The sequence below is a fragment of the Diplodia seriata genome, assembly GCF_021436955.1.
Source record: "Diplodia seriata strain FDS-637 chromosome Unknown scaffold_2, whole genome shotgun sequence".
NCBI classification, from domain to species: domain Eukaryota; kingdom Fungi; phylum Ascomycota; class Dothideomycetes; order Botryosphaeriales; family Botryosphaeriaceae; genus Diplodia; species Diplodia seriata.
This window is the reverse complement of record NW_027117309.1, coordinates 2365226-2384338: the sequence shown is the minus strand read 5'-3', so window position 1 is coordinate 2384338 and position 19113 is coordinate 2365226. Positions and strand designations below refer to the sequence as shown.

The 19113-nt window shown below is 58.1% G+C and overlaps 7 protein-coding genes across 7 annotated transcripts; 4 read left to right on the top strand and 3 right to left on the bottom strand.

Moving 5' to 3' along the window:
- Positions 1-2139: 2139 nt before the first annotated feature.
- On the top strand, positions 2140-4110 carry SLS55_002083 (uncharacterized protein; the record flags this gene model as incomplete). The annotated part of the gene is made up of 2 exons (XM_066773569.1): positions 2140-2596; positions 2705-4110. 2 exons carry the CDS (start codon positions 2140-2142, stop codon positions 4108-4110), a joined length of 1863 nt encoding a protein of 620 aa, XP_066636136.1.
- A 1834-nt stretch (positions 4111-5944) lies between these two features.
- SLS55_002082 (uncharacterized protein) lies at positions 5945-6962 on the bottom strand (the record flags this gene model as incomplete). Its single annotated transcript, XM_066773568.1, has 3 exons — positions 5945-6450; positions 6521-6905; positions 6960-6962. The coding sequence occupies 3 exons, from the start codon at positions 6960-6962 to the stop codon at positions 5945-5947; spliced, it is 894 nt and encodes a 297-aa protein (XP_066636135.1).
- An 859-nt stretch (positions 6963-7821) lies between these two features.
- Positions 7822-8582, bottom strand: CWC15 (complexed with cef1p; the record flags this gene model as incomplete). The annotated part of the gene is made up of 2 exons (XM_066773567.1): positions 7822-8496; positions 8550-8582. The coding sequence occupies 2 exons, from the start codon at positions 8580-8582 to the stop codon at positions 7822-7824; spliced, it is 708 nt and encodes a 235-aa protein (XP_066636134.1).
- A 215-nt stretch (positions 8583-8797) lies between these two features.
- On the top strand, positions 8798-9793 carry RRP45 (3'-5'-exoribonuclease; the record flags this gene model as incomplete). Its single annotated transcript, XM_066773566.1, has 3 exons — positions 8798-8985; positions 9012-9131; positions 9199-9793. 3 exons carry the CDS (start codon positions 8798-8800, stop codon positions 9791-9793), a joined length of 903 nt encoding a protein of 300 aa, XP_066636133.1.
- Positions 9794-10620: 827 nt separating this feature from the next.
- SLS55_002079 (uncharacterized protein) lies at positions 10621-11548 on the top strand (the record flags this gene model as incomplete). The annotated part of the gene is given in 3 exon segments (XM_066773565.1): positions 10621-10786; positions 10806-11083; positions 11144-11548. 3 exon segments carry the CDS (start codon positions 10621-10623, stop codon positions 11546-11548), a joined length of 849 nt encoding a protein of 282 aa, XP_066636132.1.
- Positions 11549-11824: 276 nt separating this feature from the next.
- On the top strand, positions 11825-15230 carry SLS55_002078 (uncharacterized protein; the record flags this gene model as incomplete). Its single annotated transcript, XM_066773564.1, has 4 exons — positions 11825-11833; positions 11897-12001; positions 12060-13000; positions 13049-15230. 4 exons carry the CDS (start codon positions 11825-11827, stop codon positions 15228-15230), a joined length of 3237 nt encoding a protein of 1078 aa, XP_066636131.1.
- Positions 15231-16869: 1639 nt separating this feature from the next.
- Positions 16870-17385, bottom strand: SLS55_002077 (uncharacterized protein; the record flags this gene model as incomplete). Its single annotated transcript, XM_066773563.1, has 3 exons — positions 16870-16933; positions 16986-17290; positions 17344-17385. 3 exons carry the CDS (start codon positions 17383-17385, stop codon positions 16870-16872), a joined length of 411 nt encoding a protein of 136 aa, XP_066636130.1.
- Between the last annotated feature and the right edge of the window lie 1728 nt (positions 17386-19113).

The window sequence follows — 19113 nt, the reverse complement described above, 5'->3', positions numbered from 1 at the left end:
ACGGGGGGGCGGAAACCAGGGAGGGCATTGGGAGAGTAAAGGGCGCATGGCTGGCTGGCTGCATCTTGACTGCCGATTGTACGTTTGGTGGTGGAGAGAGACAGAAAGAGAGAGAGAGCGAAGGAGAGTAGTAGGAGAGATGGGCGATTGATTGATGGGGTATTGGGGGAGGTGTGGCAGTTCTAGCATTACTCGAGCAACCAACAAAAAGTTTCAAAAAAAGATGCACGCAGCCTTCTTCCTGTTGGGGCCGGCCGAAGCTCCTCCCTTCCCCTCCTTCTCCTTATCCAGAAGATGACGACGAAACTCTCTCGAGTAGCACGAGCAACAAAGCAGGATTATTCAAGCTTCTGTTCCTGGTATCACATCACCCATTTACCCATCCAATCTCATCACCTGCTGCCCGGGACAATTCTTAGTCAGGCTCCAGTCACGTGCATGGGTGATGTGACTTGCCCGATCGAGGGCGTGCGTAGTAGCGTGCGTAGCGTGCGTTGCGTGCGGGCAGAACAAAGTAGCACGTACGCGGCCCACCTACCTAGCGAAATCAAGGTGAAACCAACTCGAGCGACATTTTTGGTCAGTAGTTCAAAGGCCGTATTCATTCATTTGCTCTCTCTCTTAAGCGGGGGGAGGGCGGCGTTGTTTAGCTTTGACGATTATTGCTGCGGGAGGAATGAAGGGCGACCCTTTAAGTAAAACGTGCGTCGTGCGTTTCTTTGCGAGCGCGCGCGCGTAGCTTTGAGGAAGCGAGGCGGACGAGGGAAGGTGATAGGCCGGGTAAATGATGCATGTAGGTGGTGACGAATTGGCGACGGTGGACGGAGCGGCAGTGCTCGGGCGATTGGGGGGAACGGACGGGGATGATAGGTAGGTAATAAACGCGTGGAGCAGGGAGTACATAAGTAAGAAGAAGGCAGTGTGGCTGTGGTTACAATGCGCAGCCTTCTCGATGGCAAAAGTGCCTGATCTTTTGGCGAAGCTTGGATGAGCTGGGCTTGGGCCTCGCACGGTGCTTGCGTGTTCTTGACCACGGAAATGCCGCGGGCTGGTGTTGATGATGCATGCCATTGTAGGTAGTTAGCAGAGCTGAGGCAGCTGGGTCGTCGTCCTGGATCGGCAGCTATCGTCATGCTGGGGGCCGCATCGACAAAATCGCCCGGCGGCCGCCCGCCCGTGGCATCATCGGCGCCGCCCCTAGCAGGGCTGTGTGGATTTGAGGCTTGGCCCCGAGTCATCAGCCTCTCTTCGCCTGCCCTCTCCTGCCTCGCCCAAGAAAAGAAGCCAAGAGTCGCCTGCTTCCTTCGACTGCCACCGGGCCTGCGCGACCATGCCAACATGACGGTGCTGTGGTTCGGCAAGACCAGCAAGCGGCGAAAGGAGCCCGCTCACGCCCCGGGAGGAGCAGCAGCTGGAAGTCACCAACATCACCACCACCAGAGCTCGTCCCAAAATAGCAACCCCGCCGCGACTGGACCCGGACCTGGACGATATCACCACGCTTCTTCGCACTCGCAGCCCGCCTCCCTGCCACCCCGGCCTCCTTCCTCGTCGCAGCAAGAACTGCCATACCGGCCCGGACCTTATGCTCACCAACCACCGCCGGGATCCTCGCCCCGTCTCGGCGATGCGTATCCTCCGCCCACGGCCGGCGCCCAACATGGCGGCGGCGGCTACTACTACCATCCCTCTCAGACGACGCTCACGCTCGTCGAGACGCAGCAGCAGCAGCAACAGCAGCCGTCGCCGCCCGTGGTAACGGTCTCGCCGCCATCGGCGCGGCCGTCTCATGATTACTCGCCGCGACCCGTGTCATGGTCGCCAGCTCCAGGAGTTGCGCAACAAGCGCAAGTTCCGCCTTCGTCGCCGCCGCCCATGTATCATGCGAACTCGAGCCCCCTTCCAGGGCCATATCAACAATGTCCTCCTCCTCCTGCGTATTACCCTTCTCAAGACGGCCACAACCCCAGCGCTGCAGCCTCGCAGACGTCTTTGGCCTATCAGCCGTCGCCCCCGCAAATGCCCGTCGGCCAATGGGGCGCCGTGCAGCAGCAGCACCACCAGGCTCCTAGCCCCTCCCCGCATGCCGTAGCGCATCATTGGGGGCCACCACCGCCGCCGCCGCAGCCATCTCCGCCGATGCTGCAGCAGCAGCAGCAGCAGTACCAGTTTCAGGACCAGCAACAGGCCGGCCCCGTCGTCGTGCATGCACCACCACCTGCAGCACCCACGTCTGCACCACCCCCAGTACCACCACCTCCTCATCCTCCGCAAGGCTCCACGTCCGGCTCCAGCTTCAACGCGCGCGTCAACGGCGCGCTGCGGAGGCCGGGCCAGCTGGCGACGCAGTCGCTCGGCAGCATCAACGAGAGCTACAAGCTGAAGAAGCTGCAGGCGTCGCGGTCGGTGACGAACCTGAACGACGGCTTGCAGCGGCGGCAGCAGATGGCGTCGCGGTCCGTGAGCAACCTGCACGACCGCGGCAATCAGTATGTGGCGCACACGGTGGCGCTGTGCGATTTGATCTCGTCGAAGCTGGATCAGGTCATCACGAGTATTGATGATGAGGTGTTTAGTGGGGAGGAGAGGGAGCTTGGTGGGTTTTATTCCTTTTCTATTTGTTTATCATTTTCTTTATCGGGTGATCATGCATGCATGAGTGAAGTTGCAATTGACGAATGGCATCACTAACCCGTTCGGATAGTCATCTACGAACACCCTCCAGAGCCGCACCAGAGCTCCCTGGATGTGTCAAGAGGCAGCAACCAGAACATGGCGGCCGTCGCGTCGTCCAGCAACTACTTCAGCAAGGTCTGGCTGTACGCCAACTCGCGCCTGCCGCCGCATCTGCCGCCCCTCAAGGTTTACATGCCGACCTGGCCACTCCTCTGCCTGGCCGCACAGTACTCGGAAAAGGTGTACCACAAGCCGCCCGTCGACACCAACGACGTCGACGACGAAACGGAGACGCACGTCGAGCCCGACTGGCGCCACGGCACCAAGGCCATGGTTATCAAGAGCGTGCCCGTCGACGACATGAACACCATTGTCTTCGCTATCCGCGGCAGCGCCGGCTTCATGGACTGGGCCGTCAACTTCCGGCCCGCGCCGACCTCGCCCAAGGGCTTCCTTGACGACGACGGCAACCTGGTGCACTCGGGCTTCCTGTACGTGGCGCGCAAGATGGTGGCGCCCGTGGCGGCGCGGCTGCGGCAGCTGCTCGAGCGCAACCCCCGGCGCGCGACGTGCTCGCTGCTGATCACAGGCCACAGCGCGGGCGGCGCGGTCGCGAGCCTGCTGTACGCGCACATGATGGCCGAGGGCAAGGCGGTCGAGAGCGAGCTCAACGCGCTGACGCGCTGCTTCAAGCGCGTGCACTGCGTCACGTTCGGCGCGCCGCCTGTCAGCCTGCTGCCGCTGCGCAAGCCCGACCAACACGACCCGCGCCACCGCCCCGTCGACGGCCACCACCGCAAGTGGAAGAAGAGCCTGTTCTTCGGCTTCATCAACGAGGGCGATCCCGTCGTGCGCGCGGACAAGGAGGTCATCAAGAACATGCTGCGGCTGTACGCGACGCCCGCCCCGTCGCCGCGGAAGAATAGCAGCGGTGGAGGCAGCAGCAGCAATTGCGTCTTGACCGGGAGCATGTCGAGCCTCGCGCTGGCCAGCTCGACGAGCTTGCTGCTGCCCGGCAGCGGCGGCAATAGTAAGGATAAGGACGCCGCCGGCAACAAGAAACTCAACCCCAAGAAGAAAACAAAATCAAACAGCTGGTCCTCCTCCTCCGCCGCAAATGCCACCACCCCGCCTCCCCCACCTCCGCCAACGTGGAACGTGCCCCCCGGCGTCCTCAGCTGCGCCGGCAGACTCATCCTGCTGCGAGATCGACCACCACAACCGCCACCCGCTACTAATGGAGGCAAGACGGCGGCGGTCACCATGGGCCATCCGCTGGGCGAGGCCAACGTCGAGGCGTGCACGGTGGAGGATGAGCAGCTGCGCGCCGCCGTCTTCGGCGACCCCATGTGCCACATGATGAAGCTGTACGCGAGACGGATCGAGGTGTTGGCGACGAGGGCGGTGACGGCGGGGGGGATGGATTTGGGTTGAGAGGGGTTGGTATATATATATATATATATCGGCTTTTTTTGTGGGATTGGAAGGGGAGATGTGGGGATGCGGCGGCGGCTTCGGCGGCGGCTTCGGCTATACGCCCTCCCCGGGTTGAGGAGGTCTCCCGGGTTGAGGTGGAAGAGGAAGAGGAAGAGGAAGATCGGTAGCCCCGCCCAGGTGGACGCCGGTGGTGTCGGATGTTATTTTTCCCCATTCTGGCTGCGTGAAGCTGAACCCTTTTCTTCTCCACGTCGACACGCGGATCTATCAGACCGGCTATCAGTGTCGGATAGGATGGGAAGTGGGATGGAACGAAATGCGGCGTCTCAAGGGCCGCGCTGCGGGAGTTGGGAAGAGAGAGTTTGGCCGTGGCGAAGCTTGATGATGAAGACGACGATGATGAAAAGGCGAGTTGTTGGAAGAATGTGATGGTCTATTCGAGCTGTTCGACTATTGTTATCACCTTCACCAGACGGATGGACGGACGGACGGACGGACAAGGGGCGTGCGGATACCAGTTCTTGCCTAATATTTTTTCTTTTGGCGTTGGAAGCAATAGGAAAAGATAGGGGAGTCTCGCTGAAGCTATGTATTATTTTGATTGGGGATGGTGGATGTAGTGGAGGCGAGTTTTTGGTAGAGGGTGTATTGGAAAAACGGGAGTGTGTATACGTTACGTATGTACGTGAAAGTGATATGGTTGGAGAATGCTTTGGGGGTGGTGGTATGTGGTTAGATTACAAAGAAAACAACATTTGAATGGCAGACAGTGCCCATCCACGGCGTCACAGTGGACCGCTGTTCAAAATTTCCGTTATCGGTTCTTTCCCCGTTGCTCAAGTCCAGAACCTTAGTCGGGATGAGGAGCTCGTGTTGGGGAATTTGGGTTCCAATCCTTGGTGGGTAGTATGTGTCCTGCATAGCATACCTATGACCTGCGGATGACACTAAATGCTTGGCTTAGAGTAACTCGTAAGGACGGTGTAGTCAGGAACGGTTGGTGGTCGAAATTGGATGTTGGATAAATCCCAAGTTGGATCGAGTTTGAATGTGGGTCGAAGGAAGATGGACTCTATGCACGGAAGAAGAAGAAAACAAGGTCGGAAGTGTGGCTCCCTGATTATCCATGAGATCACAACTCGCAAAGTATGCAACGACCATTTAAGAAAAACTACAGTGTCGATTTCCACCCCACGGCGGGTGACAAAATATTGCACTTCCCTATGTGCCTGACACAGCTTCCGAAATAAAATATTTTTCCTTCTTTCTTTTCTCAACCCACATTCATTAAACTTGTCTATCACGCACTTCTATGGTTTAAAGCCGCCACCTCCTACCGTGGCGGAAATCATTACTTCGTATTGGCGGGTGACGTCGCCCTCGCGCGAGAGAATTTCTTGAGAGAACCAACACACTACGACGTCCCACCTACGAGCACATCCAGCCCTGCCAATACTCACTCCAGATGTATGCGGCCTCGTGGAACTCACTTTATTATTTTCCCTCCTCGTTTGCCCTCTTCCATTGTTTACTCTACTTTTACCAGAGGAGAGCTTAGCTGGTGATGTCTTTCTCACCAGAAGGCTGATCTAGCATCAGTTTGTCCACACACAAAAGCAAGGCGTTAAGACACGGCCGAGGAAACACCACAGATCTCACTTAAAAGGCAGGTGTAGCAAATAAAAACTATCGATTCATTACAACACGTTTGTCGTCGTCGTCGTCATCATCCGACGAACCACATGAAACTGAATCCGCCAGCTCATAATCCAAGCAGAGCAGCACACTTCCCAGCCTGCTCGACTGATCCCCCACCCCCGCTTACCGACACCTAATACTCATCCCTCCGCCCGGAGCTGCCATAACTGTCACCACCACCAGCGGCGCCGCCATACCCGCCCGCCTCGCGATCAGCAGCCGTGCGTCCGTACTCATTCTCGCGATCGTTGGTCGCGTCGTACCGGCCCTCGGCACCGCCAAGGCCGCCGCCGGCGCCGCTGCTGCCGCGCGTGGTACCGAACGCATCGTCGACGCCCTGACGACCGCCGCCGCTGGAACCGTACGAATCGCCGCCGCCGATGCCAGTGCCGGTGGAGCCGTAAGCGCCCCCGGTGCCGCCCGAGCCGTAGCTGCTGTCGTCGCCGTGACGAGTGGTGGAGGAGCCGTAGCTATCGTTGTCGCCGTGACGAGTGGAGGAGCCATAGCTGTCGTTGTCGCCGTGACGAGTGGTGCCGGTGCCGCCGCCGGCGGCGTCGCGCTTGGCCTGGCCCTTTTCTTCGAGCTTGTCCGACTTGAAGACGCTGCCGGCCTTTTCCATCAGTTTGCCGACGGTGGAGTCTGTTTATGTTAGCTTCTGCCTGCTTGCTTGTCACGAAGAGGAAGGAGGATGATTGAAAAGAGAGCTTACCACCACCACCACTCCCACTCTCCCCATGGCTCCCCGTCTTGTTCCCGAATCCCGCGCCGCCCGTCGTCCCGCTGCCGTACTCGTTGCCTCCCGAATACGCGCCCGTGTGCCCGTGCGAGCCCGTCCGCAGGCCCGAGTTGTCGTACGAGTCGTCGAGACCGCCGCCCGACGTCTTGTTGCCGAAGCCGGCGCCGCCAGTCGTGCCCGAGCCGTACTGGTCGTTGCCGCCCGAGTAGGCGCCCGTGTGGCCGTGCGAGCCCGTCCGCACGCCGCTGTTGTCGTAGTCATCGTCGAGGCCACCACCGCCAGAAGTCTTGTTGCCGAAGCCGGCGCCGCCGGTGGTGCCGGAGCCGTAGCGGGAGGTGTCGGTGTTGTCGTAGTCGGACTGGTGAAGGTTTAGTTATCGGGGAGGTTTGGTGGGGGGAGGAAGGCTGTTTACCATTGTGTGTTGTTGGTTGTTGATTTTTTTTTTTCTTGAACAAGGCTGGTATGAGTAATTGGTCGTTGAATATTTTTCTCTTCTCTCGGACAAGGCTGATTTGGGGAAATGTGGAAGACAGTTTTTTTGGCAGACGGGAGGAAACGGCACGGCATTTATACAAAGGTCGCTTCAAGATCAGGTTTAGATGTTACGGACATGTCGGGTAAAGTTGACGTATCTCAGCTGGGATTGTGCTCATGTCTCGAACCAATGCAGGTAATAGAAAGCCACATGGTGGGAAAGCACGGTCGATTGTTGGATGGCGTTCAGCTAGATTGAGCCCCGTGTATCCCCGCACTTGTTTTGTCCCTGCTGAAGGCCGGACGTTGCCAGGTTTAGTGTTGCGGGCACTATATGCGCTTGCGTGCTTCGGGCCTGGCTAGGCCGTGCTCACGCAAGGAAGGGTCCGAGAGGGGTAGGGAGCTGCGCCATGACGATGAAGGCGTGAACCGTGTAATACAACCCGTGGCTCCCGTGCCGCTCCCACTGGATAAGGCCATGGTCCGCTGAGAGCAATCCCCAAGGGCCGATGCTGGATCGCTGATCACTGATAACGCAATGCGTGGACGAGTGGCGTGGTGGTGAGGAGGAGGGGCAGCGCGGTTACATCATCCGATAACCCTTGTGCAGCTGAAAGGTGGCTTGTGCCCCGACTACCAGGCACAGCCACCGGCCGACCATCCGTAAACGCCTGAAATGCAAAGTGCCTGGAACGCCTGTCGCTTCTCCCAATTAGACAAGTTATGAAATACCTCGTGTCTATCGCACGTAGCGGCTCTAGGATCAATGGTTAGTGCCTTGTTCAGCTCTCATGGGCGCATCAGGAACCTACCATGAAGCGCTTGTGGAAGTCGGAGCGGAGAAGGTCGTTGACGAATTCCTTGGGCTTCTTATCGTCGACGCCACGTGCTTGGTTCTTGAACACAACGTCGTCGTCCCAACGACGCTTGACATTGAAGTCCTTGGGGTTCAGGAGAGGGTTGCCGCGAGCGATTTCGAACTCGCGTTCCTCCTGCTCCTGCGCGTTCTTTTCAGCCTCTTCCTTGGCTTTCTGCTCGGCACGTTCCCGCTTGATCTTCTCCAGCTCGCGCATCAGCTCTGCCGTTTCGTCCTCCTCCTCATCGTCGTCTTCTTCCTCATCGCTGCTTTCGCTGCTGGAGCCGTCTGAATCCGCATCTACGTCTCGTGCTTCCTCTAATATAAGCCGCCGTCTCTTCGCTTCTGGAGTCTCGTCTTCATCTGCCCCATCCTCTTCCGGCGCAGCTTCTAGTTGCCTCTTCGCCGTGGTGGTGTCCTCGTCATCGTCGTCGTTGGGAGCGGGGATGCCCTTCTTCTTAGCAAAGTGCGCAGCTTCGGCCTTGAGAAGCTCGGCGCGGAGATCGCGCTGCTCGTCGGCAACGCCGCCCTGACCCGGCTGGCGGGTCTTAAGGGTCATATGCGCCGGGAGAAGGCGCTGGTGGTAGGCTGGCCCACGGAGGGCTTCCTTGCCCTTGGCCTTTGGGGATGTTAGCAAAGTCCGATTGAGAAGCAGAGTAGATCTATGCGTACCGGGTCAAACGTGGGTCTGTGAGCGGTAGTCATGGTGCGGAGGGAGTGCGAGACGAGGGATGGTGGTGGTGTTGATGGAGCTCCCAGCGCGTCGCCGCGAAATGCTCGAGCGACAGGCGCCAAGCAAGGCGATCGGCGGATTTTTCGCCGACGCGCCAAGACATGCTCCGTCACTCGGCGGGCGCGGTCCCAGAAGTTTTGGACGAGTTGCGCAAACAACCTACCACCCCGCTGCGTTTCCCGATAACATGCCTCGTGAAGCGGAGCTTTCGCTCAATGAGCGCGAGTTCATTCTACAGGCCCTCGGCGAAAACGTTCGCGTCGATGGCCGCGCCTTCGACGCCTTCCGCGACCTTGAATTGACCTTTGGTGACGAGTACGGCGTCGCTGATGTCCGTTTGGGCAAGACTAGGCAAGCTCCAAGGGTCTTCTCCCCGTAGAAAGGTCTAATTGATTTCGCAGAATACTGGTTCGCGTCTCTGCAGACGTCACGGCGCCATTTGCGGACCGCAAATTCGATGGCGTCTTCAACATCAGCACCGAGTTCTCACCAATGGCATCGCCCGCCTTCGAAGTAGGCCGGTACGTCTACCGCCGCAAGCCACGCCCGATTGCTGGCCGCAAACACCCTAACTGAACATGCAGACAGGCAGACGGAGGCTGAGGTCATCCTCTCGCGAATTCTCGAAAAGGCAATCCGTCGTAGCGGCGCCATCGACACCGAATCCTTGTGCATCGTCGCCGGCTCGAAATGCTTCTCCGTACGCGCCGATGTGAACATCCTCGACCACGATGGCAACCTCATTGACGCCTCCTGCATCGCTATCATCGCTGCGTTGCAACACTTCCGCCGCCCGGACATCGCCGTGGAAGGAGAGAAGGTCACAGTCTTCAGCTCCAGGGAGCGCGAACCCGTGCCGCTCTCGATGCTACACCATCCGCTGTGCGTCACCTTCTCGTACTACAAGAGCGGAGAGATAATGCTGGTGGACGCGACGGCGGCGGAAGAGCAGGTGCGCGAAGGCGAGGTCATCATCACCATGAACAAGTTTGGCGAGATCTGCCAGATCGCAAAGTATGGAGGCACACCTGTCGACCCTCTCGCAATCCTGCAGTGCAACAATGTCGCACTCAGCAAAGTGCAGACAATCACGAAATACATTCAGGGCAAGTTAGAAGAAGATGGCAAGAAGAGGGACAAGGGAGGGTTGATGGCTGAGCTCAGTGCGGAGAATGCAAGATGATGCTGCTAAAAGATCCATGGCCCACATGAAAATGGTGGGGGGTCACAGGAACCATGGTTGCTGGAGATGTATCAGATGGTGCGGTCATCCGGAGAGGAAAGCGACGAAGAGGATGCAGCACGTATACCCTGGGACAACAAAGGCCGGCGGACGATGTAAGTTTCGGTGTTTCCAGACGCGTGTCCATCTCCGGGACGATGGTTGCTCCGCAGGGGTTCGGCAATCCGACGTATGCGGAGCAGCGGAAAGAATGCTCACACCACGTCCGAGTAGGCCATACAAGAGAGCTAGGATAAAATGCAAATCATAGCTTGGCGGAAAGCGCTGCATCCGTCCCCGCGCCAGACTCGCCACGGGTTGATTAGTGGTTTCGTGGTCCAGATGCGGTCGCGTGAGGGCCGCGACCTGACGATGCTTATACATGAGTAATCCGCGTCTGAGCCACACAGCCACGAATCAGATGCAATTTGATTTCGTTTGCGTATTCTGACTTGCATGCTCGCTTCGACCCGCCTCCCATGTCTTTTTGCCGTTATAGTCGACGCAACGGCTCGGCAGGGGCGATTGAGACGGCGAGGGACATACGTCATCGCGAACAGCTCAAAGTAGCTGCGGCTACGGGCGTAATCCTTGTCATCATGATGGTTTAACTCCGGACTCTTCTTGCAAACCACCCTTGTTCCAGGCCTTTCCATGACTCGGATGTCCTAAGATCCCATTCCCGTGCGACTCGACCTAGTAGCTATCTATATCTCATACAAAGACCATTAGCCTCCCGCTGTTGTTGGCCTGCAAATCCCCAACAATTCTCAGCAAACACATCTACCATGGCCTCCAAGCTCATCCCTTCGAACCCCGAGGCCGTCACGGTCATTCGTGACGTTGTGCCCGGCACCATCGTCACCAGCTCCGCACCTTTCCTTCGTTTTGGGCGGATCAAGATCGGTGGCAGAGGCACAGTTGGTGCGTTGGCTCCTGCTCTGATCTCTACGCGTTGCTAACCTCAACCCAGTGCGCATGCAGAATGGCGCGCTCGCTGTGTTCTCGCCCACAGCGCTCACGGATGAGCTCAAGCAAAAGGTAGACTCGATGGGCGAGGTCAAATACATCACCGCCCTCGACTACGAGCACCACATCTTCCTCGGACCATGGTACAAGGAGTACCCCAACGCCAAGGTGCTGGGCCCTGAGGGTCTGCCAGAAAAACGCCAAAAGCAAAACAACGAGAATGTGCCGTTCGCCGTGGTGTTCGAGCCGAGCACGAAGCACGAGGTCAAGGTCGACCCCGAGGTGCGCATGACTTGCCTTTTTAATCTGCTCGAGTCGCACAGCAGCTAACGCCCGCGGTAGTTCGACGCCGAGTTCGAGTACGAGTATGTCCACGCGCACGCCAACAAGGAGATCGTGTTCAACCACAAGCCCACCAAGACGCTCATCCAGGCCGACCTCATCTTCAACATGCCGGCAACCGAGCAGCACAGCAGGGTCGGCGGCGACGCGCAGTCGGGGCTGCTGACCAAGTTCTTCTCGCTGTTCACGAATCTGCAGGGTGAGGCGACTGGCCACCGGCGGTTCCTGTGGTACATGGCCAGCAAGCAGGACCGGGCGGCGTTCAATGAGAGTATGGAGAGGATCAACGCGTGGGACTTTGAGCGCATGATCCCGTGCCACGGCGATGTGATTGAGAAGGACGGCAAGACGGCGTTTCAGAAGGTCATGAAGTGGCACCTGGACGCTGCGCTGAAGAAGCAGTAGGGGGAGGCATGACCGGTGAGGGGCGCGGAGGCGGTTCGTTCAGGCGTTTGGCGGAGGCAGTGTATGAATAGGCAGCGTAGTCGCCGTGGATACCCAGGGCGCCCGGCGGTGAAATTGATGCATTTCGGGTGTTTTGCAAGTTGTTGAATTTATGGTGATCATCACCGCGGACGGAGCTGACCACCGGCGGGCCGCGTCCAGCTGTTTGCGCTTGAAACGCCGGCCCACGCGTGGACCGCTCCGCCAACCTCCCAACACCATGAATACACTGCTGCCATGGACTTTGTACGGCCTCCCGACGGCCCTCCCCCGCGTGCCCCAGGACTCTGCTGACCCTCTCTACCACAGTGGACGCGGTTGATCGGTGGCTCCGGCGCGCAGAAGCGACGCTCGACCGCCAACGACCCGCAGCAGCGCCTGGCCCGCTTCAAGCGCGTCTACAACCAGATCTTGGTGCGCTGCCCTGCCCCTCTGCATTGCCCTCGAGGCGTCGCCGCTGACCGCCGTGCAGCAAACATGGCAGAAGTCGGCCCAGCTGGCCGGCGACTGGCCCGCCCTGGACTCCCTCCGCTCCCATTTCCAACGCCTGACGGCCATCCTGAACGAGGAATCGCGCTCGCCCGCCCCGCACCTCTGCCTGTCGTTTGCCGCTAGCTCTCACATCTTCTCCGCCATCTCCAAGATCGCCGCCACGTCGCACAATGAGGCCCTGGTCAGGGAGGCGGTGGGCTTCTTCAGCGCCCTCATTGACAGCGAGGAGGAGGACTTTCTGGCCAACGGCCGCTTTGCCGAGTCCCTGATGTCCTTCATCTCGCGCATCGCGAGCTCGCAGAGCCTGGTCGCCGGCGAGGATACCGATGCCGAGATCGTCGAGCTGTTGTTCGGCATCGCCGCCAAGATCAGGCTGGAGCCGGAGCTGCTGCCCGTGTGGTTCAGCTCGACCGGCCGGGTGACGCTCGACTCGGATGGCGGCATGGTGCAGCAGGTCGGCTTTGCTGGCGTCATCCGGAAGGAGGACTTCCCCCTGTGCTACCAGCTCATCGACCACGTCCACCACGAGGGCCGCATCGGCGACTTCGCCCGCACAGGCCTGCTGTACATCTTCGAGACGTCGTCGAAGTCGCATGACTTGGAGCAGTGGATCGTCGAGAGCGATCTGGCAACCCTCATGGCGAGCGGTCTTGGCGCGCTGTACAGCCAGTTGAGCAGGAAGCTGTCCATAATCCACCCCAAGGACGATCTCCCCATAATCCTCCAGCTCTCCGACTACCCCGAGGTCGAGAAGTCGATCAACGATTCCGAGAACATCTTCTCGGAGGACTTCAAGCTTCACATGGATACCTTCCTGTCTTATTTGGCGTTTTGGCAAGACGTGCTTGAGCATTGCAAATCGCCCGACGTCAGGCAGACTTTGATTGATCATTTCCAGGTTCTCTTTTTGCAGCAACTACTGTAAGCTCATCATGCTCGACATGGATATCCGCTGCTAATGTTTACTAGATACCCATCGTTGTTTGAGTCGTCCGACGTCGACGGCGGTTCTGCTGTCGCCGTCCTCAACTACCTACGACGTATCCTCGATGCGCTGGACCACCCAGAACTCGTACACATGATTCTGCGCTACCTTCTGGCGCTTCCGGATGAGCAAGCCGGCCGCCCGCGGTCGAGGAGCGTCAAGAAGCGGAGATCGACACTCATGTTGCTCGCCAAGCCTAATGACAAGGAACCAGAGCTCAACCCGTCTCTTTTCAACCTGGTGGATCTTCTTTTGAACTGTTCCCAATCGCGGAATCATCAAACAGTCGCTTCTGCATTGAAGCTGGTCTCCACAATTCTCAGCAAAAACCACAAATACGCCACTGGAACGCTCGTCAACGTCACCGAAGTTCATATGAAGGATCCCCTCCGGACCGTCGGCGCGCTACACGCAGAGATTGAGGGCTACCTCGAACTAGCTGAGAATATGGTTCCCGGATCCGACGTCAACAAGGAGTATGAGTCTTTCTTGAAGGACGTTCTGAGCCTCTTGGAAGCGCATCCTTGCTCGATGAAGCACCTCTCCCTCCACGGATTGAACCTCCCGAACCAAGCTGCTGTGGATTATCTCCACGCAGAGATCCGCAAGGACTCCACCATCCATCACCTGACGGCTGGAGATGCCCTCTTCAAGTCTTTGATGGGCATCCTTTCCAACTTCTTCACGAACAACGTCGAAACGAACCTTAACCTTACCGAAGCTATCGTCAATCTCGCCACATGCCCGAACTTGCGATTGGAGGGTTGGCTTGCTGTCGAGCCGACGAATTATCAGTTCAACCCCAATGAGACCTTTGACAATGAAGACGAGGACCTCAGAGACATCTTCCGGGCCCGCCGCAAGCCTAACTGGACGTCCAGTGGTGCACCTGCCTTGATGGTCGCCCTCAACAACCTGCAGGAGCAAATCGAATGCCTCCGCGAACAGATTCCGGACTTCAACGTGCACGTTGCGAACCGCAAGCAGGCCTTCCGCGTGCACGAAGAGCTCAACGAAGCCATGCGCTCGACCGCCAACTTCCCGCCGCCGACCCCGCTAGGCCCGCCCAAGTCTTCGCACGGCGAGACGCCCAGCGGACCCGGATCGTGGACTCCGCAGTTCCAGAACATGCTCGAAGGCGCTGTCAGCCCGCTCCGCTCGCAATCGCCGCGTGGTCGCGCTCACACCATCCAACCGACGGTCCGGCTTAATCCCGCGCCGCCCAAGGGGGCGCCGACGTTGAGCCCAAGCCCGCAACCTTCGACGTCGCGGTCGCCGGTCAGGGGTAGCGCGAGAGGTCTCAGCCCAGCAAAACATCAACAACAGCCGCAGTCCCCACTGCTCATCCCGGATCCGCGCCGGCCGAGCCTCACGTCGACGGTGCTGAACGACGTCAACGACGCGGCGAACGCGGGCATCTTGAAGAAGACGATCCAGTTCCCGCTGAAGCCGTCGGAGGCGCGCAAGAAGCGGATGGAGGAGCTGCAGCTGCAGCAGCGGTTGGCGGAGAAGGCATTGCCAGCGTTGCCGAAGGAACAGCCGCTGACGGAGGTAGCGGACGAGGAAAATGAAGGGAAAGGCGCCACTGCCGCCGCTAATTCAGGGGGGACCAAGAAGGAGGATGCGAAGGATGGCGGTGCGCTGGAGGCTAAGAAGGGCACGGATGCCGAGAACACGACCGCCGGCGCCGAGAAGCAACAGCAACAACAACAGCAGCAGCAGCAATCGGCCAACAACTCGTCCAATGGCGACACGGAGGCTTTCCCCGCGCTGGAAGACGAGATGCTGCACAGCGAACCTTTCCCCGAAATGCCCACGGAAATGCCCGCCGAGGAAGAGACGAACAACAACCCCAACATGAACGACAGCGGCAGCAGCAGCGTCTACAGCACCCACAACAATAACAACAACAACCCCACCATCAACATCCCCGCCAACACCAGCAACAACACTCTGGACGATCTGCACTACCAGCAAGAACGCGGCCGCCGTTCGCGCGCGAGCAGCTGGAGGAGGGAAGAGAAAGACGACGGCGTCGAAGAGACGCGCGAGGCCTCCCTCAGCCACGTCCTGACCAACGTCGTCATCCTGCAGGAGTTCGTCCTGGAGCTCATCGCGATTTTGCAGGTCAGGGCGAGTTTGTTCCAGGAAGTGAGGTTTGTGTAGGTATCGAGATGTTGTAGTAAATAAGTAGTAGATGGTGGTGGGAGTGGGATGGAACGGAGAGGGGATGGAGGTTTTGAAGTGGGTGAGTGAGTGAATCGGTGAGTCGGCGGATGGTGGGATGGATTGTTAGAATTTGCATAAATGTACAAGAACAGTAACGGCTTAACCCCTCCTTTCTTTTTTGCGTTTTACTGCTGGCTTTTTCTATTCTACTCTGTACACACGAAACAGCCTGATCTTTTTACTATTGTTCTCTTTTCGATTCGGCGGAACGAGGGAGAGGGGGAGATGGAGATGAGGATGGGATGAGTTGAGTCAAGCGAAGTACTGGTGTTGTGGTTGTGGTTGTGGTGGTGTTGTTGTTGTGGCAGATGATTTAGTTCGTACTGTCGTTAGTAGTCGTAGCATTTTTGGATTTTTGTAGTTTGTAAGTTGTATCGTCGTCGTCGTCATTGTCTTTGGTCGTTTTACGATTTTGATTTTTTTGATTTCCAAGTCGATTTGACAATAGAACAACATGCGCAGAGAGAGCGAGCGAGCGCACAAACATAGCGAGCGAGTAAATGGAGTACAGCGCTTTATCCTTCTCATTCCTCTTCTCCCTTCCTCCTCTCTCATTCATCTGTCGTGAAGCCGTATGTACAGTAGTATATCATTGCATTTGAAATGACGAGGGAGAAGGAGAAAGCCTACGTACCGACACGAGCCCGCGACCCCAACACCACCCATCACAACACACCATATCGCCGCCGCCACAGCCGTTGTAAGCTCACTTCCCCACCCCCGTCCGCCTCATCGAAGAAGAATTACTACCGTCCGACGCCATCCTCATCCTCATCCCCATGCCGCTCGCCGTCCGCGTCATCCGCCCGTTCCCGACACTGCGAGCACTGACGGTGGGACTCACGCTGCTGCTGCCCCCTAGGTGCGTGCGGAAGTAGTCCTCGAGGCTGCTGTCGGAGATGGCTTCGTCTTCTTCCTCGTCGATGTCATCGTTGTTGTCGTTGTTGTTGTCATTGTTGTTGTCGGTGGAGTGGGCGGAAACGGCGTTGGTGGTGCTGTAGCTGGGGAGCGGTGTCGGCGGCGGGCGGAAGGGGTAGGATGTCTGTTCTTCTTCTTCTTTTGCTGCTGCTACTGCTGCGGCGGCGGCGGCGGCGGCGGTTGCGGCGGAGGCATTCTTTGGTTTTGCGTTCTTGTTGTTTTTGTTGCCGGCGGCGCGGGGGGAGTAGTCCAGCATGGCCACGCCGTCGTCGGCTTTGTTGTCGTTGATACGCCGCTGGTGGCGGAAGAAGGGGGGAAGGGAGGAGCTTTTGTTGCTTTTGCCGTTCCCGCCGTCGCCGCTGTTCCTGCCGCTCGTGTCGAGTTTTATGGATGGTTGCTGGAGAGACACGGGGGAAGTGAGTCTGCTGGTCGTTCTGTTGCCGGCGGCAGCGATGTTCGGGCTAGCGCTGGAACCTACGCTCTTGCTGGCGTTGGTGGATTTCGCCGTGCTCGTGCGGATGCCCAGCCGGCGGTAGATGGCTTTGAGCAGCGGCTTCAGCGCGGGGATGCAGGCGGCGACGATGCCGAGCGTGGTTTCGACGTGCGACCAGAAGGGGATGAGGGACCAGCGCCTGTTGTGAGATTAGAATGTTGGGGGTTAGGACGGGTTACCCGACCGTTTGGTAGTGGTGCTGATGTGGGACTTGGGATGTGGGCGGGAGCTTGTGTGCTTGAGGTGTATTGTGGAGGGAGAAGTAGGCTTGCGTTGCATACCAAGATGTGTCTCTGACGAGCCACTGTCTCCTATCCTCATACGACTGCGTGAGGTGTACGCTCCGCACGATGGAGGCGGCGACGGGAATCAGACCGGTGAAGAAGATGATAGTGATGGCTGCCTTTTGCTTGATGTGTATTTGCAGCTTGTAAATGAGCGGCATGGGCAGGAGGAAAAGGAGGATGTCGGTGAAGGCGTTTAGGTAGCTGTTGACCATGATCCAGAGGCCGATGTTGATGCAACCGTGCGGCCGGAGTTCCACTTGCCAGTAGCGATGCACGGGCTGGCACTGGGCGATTTGCACCTGGAGATAGATGTCAACATCAGGCGTTGTTGGAGCAGTAGTTCGAAGCTCACGACTACGCTGGTGAGCAGGCGGACGGTGACGAAGGTCAGCATGGTCCAAACGCAATGGCGGCATCTTTCTCCAAACGCCGCCACTCCGCGCATCATGCGAAGGATCAAACAGCAGACGGATACTTGGATGCAGCTGTGAATGATTAGCTTGGTAAGAAAGGAAGTCCGGTACAGCGGAGACGCACAATATTGTGAAGAAGGACACCAGCTGGAAGATCCATCGGTACTAGTTTACCGTCAGCCGAGTATATCGGAGAACAATGGAAGTAAAATGTCTCACAAACTGGGTCTTGTTAAGGTCATCCAAAGACAACTCGTAGGTATGCTTTCCCCAGCCATGCGCAACTTGAGCCAACATCAAAGCTGTTTCACCCGCACAGAATATCTGGAGATTTTAGGGATGATTCGAACAGCGAAATCAGGGATGGGTGTCGTACCATGGCAGCCAGTATGAAGTAATCATCCAAGCCCTTAACTCCCGCGACCTTGCAGCGTATGTACAGACTGAGCAGAGTAAGTCGGGAATGACCGAGCACGAAAACTAGTGCAAGAGGGACACGATACCGAAGGACGACGAACAACAATGCCCACACGAAGAAAGCGATGCTGGAGCGCTGGATGAATGAGCTTTGGTTGGGCGTAGACGATATGTATCTGACGCCGCATTAACGAAAGGAGTACACGGGCGACCGAAGGTGCTTGGGCCTCCTCACGGGTTATCGGCGGCGGTTTGGGTGGCGTGCTCGTTGTCGGTGTGAGTTGACATCAGGCTGCCAAAGGGGGAAGGCGTGGCACATGGCGGCTGACAGAGAGCGATCCATGGTTCCATAGGATAGCAGATAGGTGATTAGGGATGCATCTTGCGACACTTCGGAACCGTGGCAAAACGTGGAGAAGAAGGTGTCTGAGTCGCGCGGGAAGTGTTGTGTTGAAGGTGCGGTACGCCCGCCGCGCGCCGCGCGCCACGCGCCTCGCGCCTCACCTGGGTGGAAGGTGCAGAGAAACACGGGTGCCAAGAGCTCGAGCCAGGCGCGCCTTCCGCAATGACAGGAATCACCCGCTGTTGCGCACAGGTGGGTGTGGAATCACCCACCCGTTGCCCGGCCACAGCAGGTCCCCTCCCAGATCCGGTCTAGCGCCGCCACCCCGTCCCGGTGACCCAGAACCTTCCGCCGCCGCCCGTCGCATATATAAGGCCCTCCTCCCCTCCACCTTTCCTCTCTTTTTTCTTTTCCTTCAAGCTACTCCTTACTGTTGGGCTGTTTGGGGTCTGTGGTGGAAATGGACAAGAAGGCCGTGGCTGGCTCCGATTTTTCTTGTCTGGGGTTTTCTCTCAAAGAGTTTTTTTCCCTTGGGGTTGGCAGTGCGCCCCTTCGTTGCTTGATTGGCCTTGAGCCGGTCTTCGAGGAAGGGTTTGCCTTGGATTAAGAGAAGAGCTGCCTGCGCCTCGATCTCCGCTCTGTTTTATTAATTTAAGCCCGCTCGCTCTTGCCCGCCTGCTCGCCCGTCTGCCCGTCTGTTCGCCCGTCTGCTCGCCCGCCTGCCTGCGCCGCTGTTGTCTTGAGCCGAAGATCGTTGTGTCGAAGTGAGACGCTTTCTCGTGTCCAGGGAAAAGTTGAAGCAAGAGCCTTTTGGGAGCTGCGCCTCACTCCGCTGTCATCCCAAATCAAGCCTGCCCGCTCGCTCGCCCGCCCGCCTGCGCCGCCGTTGTCCTGAGCCAATGCTCGTTGTAACGCAGCGAGACGCTCGCTCCCTCGTACCCAACTCCGT